Raw genomic sequence first — 7,500 nt, forward strand, 5'->3', positions numbered from 1 at the left:
GCGGCGCGGGTGGATGTGGGGTGTCGGGCGCCCCCTCCAGCCCCCACGGGAGCCCCATCACGCTGTCCGTGCCCCGCCCAGACCACCAGCGCACCACCAACCTCTATGTTGATACGCCCTTCAAGCACCGAGTGTCGCCCCTCGCACTCCCCTCTCACCATCACAGCCGCACCCACGTGGACCTGGCCCTGGTGCACGGCGCGCCTGCACGCGTTAGCGGCAAGCGGCCCAAGTTGGGTTCGGGCGTGACCCCGTCTACGGGCAAGGGCGTCCCGACCAGCAGCAGCGGCAGCGGCTCCACCCTGCAGCAGCAACAGCAGCAGCAGCAGCAACAGCAGCAGCAGCAGCAGCCCGCCGGCAGCCGCACGCCGATCATTAGCAAGCAGCCGGCCGCCCTTACCTTCACCAAGAGTGGGAGGGAGGAGAACGATGGGGAGTCCATCATCTGCTCGTGGTGTGGGCGGTGCCGGTGCCAGGCGTGCACCAAGCCCCGGCCGCTCCCCGCCGCCTGGCTCTGCCGCAAGAAGTGCCTCTGCTCGCCCGTTGCCGCCGTCGAATTTGCTTCCTGCCTGTGCTGCGTGAAGGCCGTCCTCTACCACTGCACCAAAGACAGAGTGTCCGGCCACTCCCTGCTGGCCGACAACCCCTGCTCGTGTGGGGGCTGGGCCTGCCTCGCCCTGGCCGCCATCCCGATGCCCTGCCTCCTCTGCTACTGGCCGCTGACGGGGGCGCGCCACCTGCTGGAGATGATCTACCAGCGGTGCACGAGCCACGGCTGCCGCTGTCCCTAGGGAAGGGGCCCACGCCTCCAGCCCCTGCCGCCGCCGCCCCCAAATTGAGAAACGGCCGCTCCACGACTGCGCGTGAGAGAATTAGCGCCGCGCTGGCCGCCCACCACCGACGGCGGGCGGCCCGGCTCACCCTCTCAAGCTTTAATACCCTCGGGCCAGGGTGGCCGCCCGGCCCCGCGCCCCCGCCGCCCCGTGGAGCGTCGCTGGGTGCTGGTGGGGCGGGCGCGGGCCCCTCCTAGTCATGGCCGCGCCCGCCGGCCGTCGGCAGCCTCACGGGCACATCAGGGATCAAGGCCACGCCCACCAGTCCGCGGGCGGTGGAGGGGCGGCAGCAGGAGGCACCACATCGTTAGTAATTTATTCACACGTTGATTTGTTGAAGGATGAAGCTCGTGGTGGAGGCGGCCCGCCGGCGCCGGAGTGCGGTGCCTCTAAGTGCCCCGTTCCGCCCCGCCCCGCCCCGGGGACGCCGCCAGGATGAATGGAGTGGGCCACCCCAGTACCTTCTAGTCGATCAATTAATGTTGTTGCGCGAATGTTGTTGTGGCGAAAAGACGGCCCGACCTCTCCCCTCGCTGGCGGAGTGAGCGGAAAGGGGGCGCCTCTCCCTCCCTCCCTCAGTGACTGGCACCAGCCTGGGGGAGGCCAGTGGGCCCCCGCTCCCCTGAGGCGGCACCGTTGGCAGGGCAGTGCACCGTAGCCTCACTCTGGCTTCCATGGACGCGCTCAGTGACTTTTTTTGTGCGCGGCGAGCGTCTCTTCGCTGCCGCCTCACAGAAAACTTGGAAACCTTTATGAAGAAAATATATATGCATATATAATATAATTATATACAGTGGGAGACAAGTGAAGCAGGTGGAGGCGGGCGTGCCAGTACGGGTCAGTGAGGAGGACGCCGCCGGAGGAAGACTTGGCGGCGACGACGTGACGTGCACGGCGGAGAGAAAGTCTATTTTTGAGTGGACGTTGAAACATGTTTTTTCGTCAGATTTTAATGATAGTTATTTGTTGATGAGTCGTCGAGGCGAGTCGTTACGAGGGTCGTTAGTCAGTCCGAGAATATTTAGGATGAGTCTTCCTCTCATTGCCTGAGAGAGAGATCGAGAGAGAGAGAGAGAGAGAGAGAGAGAGAGAGAGAGAGAGAGAGAGAGAGAGAGAGAGAGAGTGAATGCGAGAGCTAGAGTGTGAGTCAAGTCAACCAGTCAGTCAGTCAAGTTAGTCAGTCGTAAACACTGGGACGTGACGAGCGATTCCCGGTCTTCGGTACTACTGTCATGAGGCTCAATATTGCGTGTCACAAACTCAGGGGTCTCGACCTCTGCCCCCTCCCCCTCCCCTAGCCATACACACACACACACACACACACACACACACACACACACACACACACACACACACACACACACACACACACACACACACACCTGCTCCCAACACACTCCAGCCCCCACCCCTTCCCTCCCTCCGGTCCTCCCTCACCCCCTCCTCACACAAGCATGAAGACTGACCACCAAAACGTTTGTCAGATCCCAGAAAGTATTTTTTTATTGCCGTAGAATATTTAATTAAACAAAATGATGATAAAAAAATAAAATAATAATAAAGAGGTGAGGGCGTGGCATTGTCTGCACCCCCACGGTGACTTGATATCCCGAGGGAGGCGAAGACGAAGAGAAGTGACGCACCTCTCCCCTCTCCCTCACTTCCCTACTGCTATTACTACTTCAGCAGACAGTTTCTCGAGGGCTCAGAGGTCTGCTGATTGTTCTTCCTTTGTGTTCCCTTGTACACTACCATCTCCCTTCCCCCACTTTTTTTTTTTTTTTCTTATTCATTATTTCCATCGTGTATCCTCTTCCATATCGAATTCATGTCAAGCACGCAGTCATTTTCATGTTTTTCACCCATATCATTTTTTTTATCATCATCACCATCATCATCATCATCATCATCATTCATTGTTCATAATCATATTAATAATAATAATAATATTAATAATAATGATAATAATAATAATCTGCATCATATCTTCCCTCTTTTTTTTTTTAGCATGCATTACATATTACATTGTTTTTCTTCTTTTTCCTCCTACTCCTCCTCCTCCTCCTCCTCTTCCTCCACCTCCTCCTCCTCCTCGGGTGCGGGAGAGGCGTCGCTTTCTCGCCCTTGTTGATGTGTTAATAAGATTTATCGGACAAATACTGATTATTTTCCTTCCCTTGTAAAGTTACTGTACAGAATTGTCTATGGAGAGAAAGAGAGCGAGTGAATGAGTGAGCGAACAAGATAAAATAGTGTACGTACGTGAGGCTGCATAATGTGCATGTGTGTGTGTGTACGTATGTATGCATGTATGTATGTATGTATGTATACGTATGTGTAGGTGCGCGAGTGGCAATTATGATCGGTGTATAATACTTTATTGAGAAGCAAAAACAACTGCAGTCGTATGTTTCAGATACTATATCAGCAGTTACTGTATGTATGTAAATATCATAAGATACTGAGCAATGAAACCATAACAAAAAAAAAAAATAAGATGAAGATTGATGCCTGTGTTTCCTTCCTTCCAGCAAGACCGTAAAGTTAAGGTGGGCTGGGTGATGACTGGTGATGTGACTTACGACCGCATTCTGAAACACTTACTCGCCACACCACTACTTTCAAAAGGCTCTAGTTGAAATTGCACGGGTCTTCAGGGGTTTTGATGGTTCTGGTGGAAGATTACAAGTTTTTTACGTTATTAAATGGAGAAACACTTGAGAATCTGACTAATCATCTCTGTGGCCTTTGAAAATAGTGGTGAGAAAGCAAAGCGTTGCAGAGTACAGTCCTTACACTTCACTTCTCGAGGGATGGGGGGAAGGTTCGAACTGTTTTCTTCAGGGAGTTTAAACCTTCAGTGGGGCTTTTTTAACTGTAATAGTAAAAAAACAAACAGTGGTGGTAGTGACAACAGTAACAGTGATTGTTGTTAAATGGTTGTAGTTGTGCCTGTGGTTATTGCACCTCCAGTAATAGTAGTAGTAGTATAGTAACCACATCCCGTACACCGCAACCTGTGTAGTCTTAAAAAGTGTACTGGATAGGCCTCCATCACAACGATATCAGGCCTATGGAGTACTTCCTCTTCCCGCACGCATTTACCCGGGCAGTTCTCGTCTTTGTTTTCATTGGTTAGCGAGTTCCTAAACCAACCAATGAGAATGTAGCTTAGCCATGAGCAGGCAGCCAATCAGAAGCGTAATCAGTGCAGCGGAGAGAGAGAGAGAGAGAGAGAGAGAGAGAGAGAGAGAGAGAGAGAGAGAAGCGGAAATCAAAATTAACCGGAGATATTTCTTGTGAGTTAAGGGAGGGACGGGAAGTTCTGTAGAGGAAGTAAAGGGGAGAGGGAGGGGAGGAATAATGAGGTGGGAGGGGAAAGGGGGAGGGACACAAGTAATTAGGGGAATGGGGGAGCAAGATTGGATCCTCGGGGGTTGTGGGGAGGAAGGGGGAGATGTATTTAGGGGGAAGGGAAGGGGAGGCTGCATGTCAGAGAACGGAGGGGAGGGAGAATAGCTGAGGAGGGGAGATGGGGAAGAGGGGGGTAGGCATCTTAGAGGACGTGTGTTTGTGTGTCTGAACATTACAAAGTTTATGCAGCGGATGTTATGTCAGAGAGAGAGAGAGAGAGAGAGAGAGAGGTGGTTAAGCTTCGACAGGAAATGGAGAAGACTCAGACATCGAGCGGAAGAAGGAGGAGGAGGAGGAGGAGGTAGTGGTGGTATAGTGGCGGAGGAAGAGGAAGGAAGAGGAGGAGGAGGAGAAGGGCTTAGGGGATGGACTGAGAGAGGAAGGGAAAGAGGAGGTAGAGGGTAGCGGTTATATTGTTGGCGGTAATGGTAGTAGTAATAGTAGTAGAAATAATAAGTTAATGGAAGTGCATTTACTATTATTATTATCATTATTATTATTATTATTGGTCGCCATCATTATCATCATCATAATCATCACTTACATAACCATCTTTAGCTCGAGACGAAAGAGAGGTAAAAAAAAAAAAAAAGCAAGTCACTAATACAGACGAAAAGTAGAAAAGGAAAAAAGAAAACATTAAATAAGAATAAGAGCAGACTAGAAGAGGAAAAAAATAAATAACAGAAGAGAGAGAGAGAGAGAGAGAGAGAGAGAGAGAGAGAGAGAGAGAGAGAGAGAGAGAGAGAGAGAGAGAAAATGACGAGGAGGCAGATATAATAGAACAGGAATTAAGTGGATAACCTTGGGAAAGTGTAATCTGGAAATGACAATGAAAGGAAGGAGGAAGGAAGAACAAGATGGATAATAGGAAGGGAAGGAGTGTGTTTAGAAGACGTGACAATGGAAACGAAGAGGAAGAGGAGGAGAGCGGGATGACAGGAATGATAGAGTGGTGAGAGGAGAAAGAGGAGCAGGGGGAAGGAAGGAAAGAAGAAACAGGAAAATTATATAAAACTGCTTGAATATCGAAGAAGAAGACAAAGAAAAAAAGCATAAAGAAGGAATAAGAGATAAGATAAAAATACAAATAAATTACAGAGCATGTCGAGTGGACTAAAAGAGGAAGAGGAAGAAAAGAAGGAAGGAAGAGGAGTGGAAGGAGGAAAATAATGGGAAATAAGATACTAAATATGATATCAGATAGTCTAGAGAAGAAAGAAAAGAGAAGGAGGAGCAGAAGAAACACGAGGCATGAAAAACAATGAAACCTCAAGGACTAAAACAAGAATAAGAGAAGAAAAAAGAAGAGCAGGAGGAACAGAAGAGGCATACAGTGGCTGGGTAGGAAGTCAGGTGAACTGTAAGAGGCAGAAAAAGAGAACTGGGGGTGGGGGAGTAGGAGGAAGAAGACAGGCTGTGTAGAAAGCTGGTTCAGTAAAAGAAGAGGAAGAAGAACTAAGAGGATGATTAGGACACTTAAAAAAGGAAGAAGAGAATGAATATAGACAAAAATAGTAAATGTAATGGAACAGTAGAAGGAAGATAGGAAGGACTGGGAGTAAAACGAAAGAAAGTAATTAAGAGGAGGAGAGAAGGAATAGACTGGAAAATGGGGATAAAGTAGAAGGTAGATAGGAAGGAATGGCAGGTTTGAGGGTTGGCTGGCAGACTGACGGAGAAGGAGGGAGGAATGACGGAGAGTTGTCAACAGTTCCAACACAGAATCGCCGGCAGGAGTCCCCCAGGGGCGGATGCTGGCCCACATTAAGGCAAAAACCAGGGTAGATCGTCGCCGGCACCGACCTCAGTGTGTGACGGGAAATGATACACACACACACACACACACACACACACACACACACACACACACACACACACACACACACACACACACACACACACACACACACACGTTCCTCCTCGTGGTCTTCTCGCGTTGGAGTGAGTGAAGAGAGCCACGTGTGTGTTGTGTGTGTGTGTGTGTGTTGATAATGCTGACAAATGAATTAAAGATACTGACGAAAAAAAAATAGAATGAATAAAACAAAGATCAAAATAAAACTGGATTAATTTATTCAGGAAATAAATACATGTACTACTTACACTACATACAAGTAGACTACATACACACATACATACATACATACATACATAGATAATGCTTGGCGAACAATTTTTTCACACTTACAGATACTTCATTTAACTTACACGGTCTCTCTCTCTCTCTCTCTCTCTCTCTCTCTCTCTCTCTCTCTCTCTCTCTCTCTCTCTCTCTCTCTCTCTCTTAATCCACTCAGTGTCGAGAGATTCATTGTTTGTTGTTAAGTGTTAAAGTTTATGAATTGTTCTTCTGAATGAAAAAAAATTAAAATTATTATTATTTTTTTTTTGTTCTTTATTTTTATTTTTTTTCAGAGAGAGAGAGAGAGAGAGAGAGAGAGAGAGAGAGAGAGAGAGAGAGAGAGAGAGAGGTGGAGGAAGTGTGATTTAAAGAAAAACAAGCCACAAGGAAAGAAAAAAGTAGAGAGGAAAATAGCGATGAATTAACCAGGGAAAAAATTAGGAAAATTAAGCCAAAAGAAAAGAAAAAAAGAAGAAATCTAAGGGATGTAAATCAGGAAAAGAAGAAAGAAAAATAGGGTTCAAATAAATAATCAGAGAGAGAGAGAGAGAGAGAGAGAGAGAGAGAGAGTATAGGAATGAATAAAAAAAAGGAACACAAGAAAAACAAATGAAAATGAAAATAAAACCAAACATTAATGAACTAGTAAACAAAATAAAGCTAAACACTAACAAAAGGAGGAAAAAAAGAGAAAAAGAAAATAAGACACGATAAACGGAAACAGTAGTACACAAACACACTCAGATAACAATTAGGAGACACGGAAAAAAAAAGGAAATAAAACAAAATAAAGAAAAAAAAGAAAAGAAATATGCATCAGGTAGAAAAGCACTTAAATTTAATCTCTTCCCCCTCCCTTCTCTTCAAGCTTTGGTCCGAGTACCCGTCACAGTTCATTGGGTGTTCAGGCTTAATAAACGAGCTGTGTGTGTGTGTATGTGTGTGTGTGTGTGTGTGTGTGTGCGTGTGTGTATAATCTCATATATGTTTACGCAAACCATGGTGGTAATTGGTGAGAATTAACTTACATGAGCACTTGGTTTATTGTGTGTGTGTGTGTGTGTGTGTGTGTGTGTGTGTGTGTGTCAACAGCAGCAGACAGCAAGAAAAAAAAATGCGTGTAATGAT

At 47.3% G+C, this 7,500-nt stretch overlaps 1 protein-coding gene and 1 long non-coding RNA gene across 3 annotated transcripts in view; both read left to right on the forward strand.

The window, feature by feature from the left end:
• Window positions 1-3,341, forward strand: part of LOC135100536 (protein sprouty-like) — an 18,807-nt gene extending 15,466 nt beyond the window's left edge. For both annotated transcript variants that reach the window (XM_064003522.1, XM_064003529.1), the window contains exon 2: window positions 1-3,341. This exon is cut by the window's left edge and continues 83 nt beyond it. In XM_064003522.1, the coding sequence (XP_063859592.1) occupies window positions 1-791 (791 nt within the window). In that variant the 3' untranslated portion in view covers window positions 792-3,341.
• LOC135100552 (uncharacterized) overlaps window positions 1-7,500 on the forward strand; it is a 234,695-nt gene that overhangs the window by 148,013 nt on the left and 79,182 nt on the right. The window lies entirely within an intron of this gene.

This window comes from Scylla paramamosain, chromosome 1 (genome assembly GCF_035594125.1).
Source record: "Scylla paramamosain isolate STU-SP2022 chromosome 1, ASM3559412v1, whole genome shotgun sequence".
Lineage (NCBI taxonomy): Eukaryota > Metazoa > Arthropoda > Malacostraca > Decapoda > Portunidae > Scylla > Scylla paramamosain.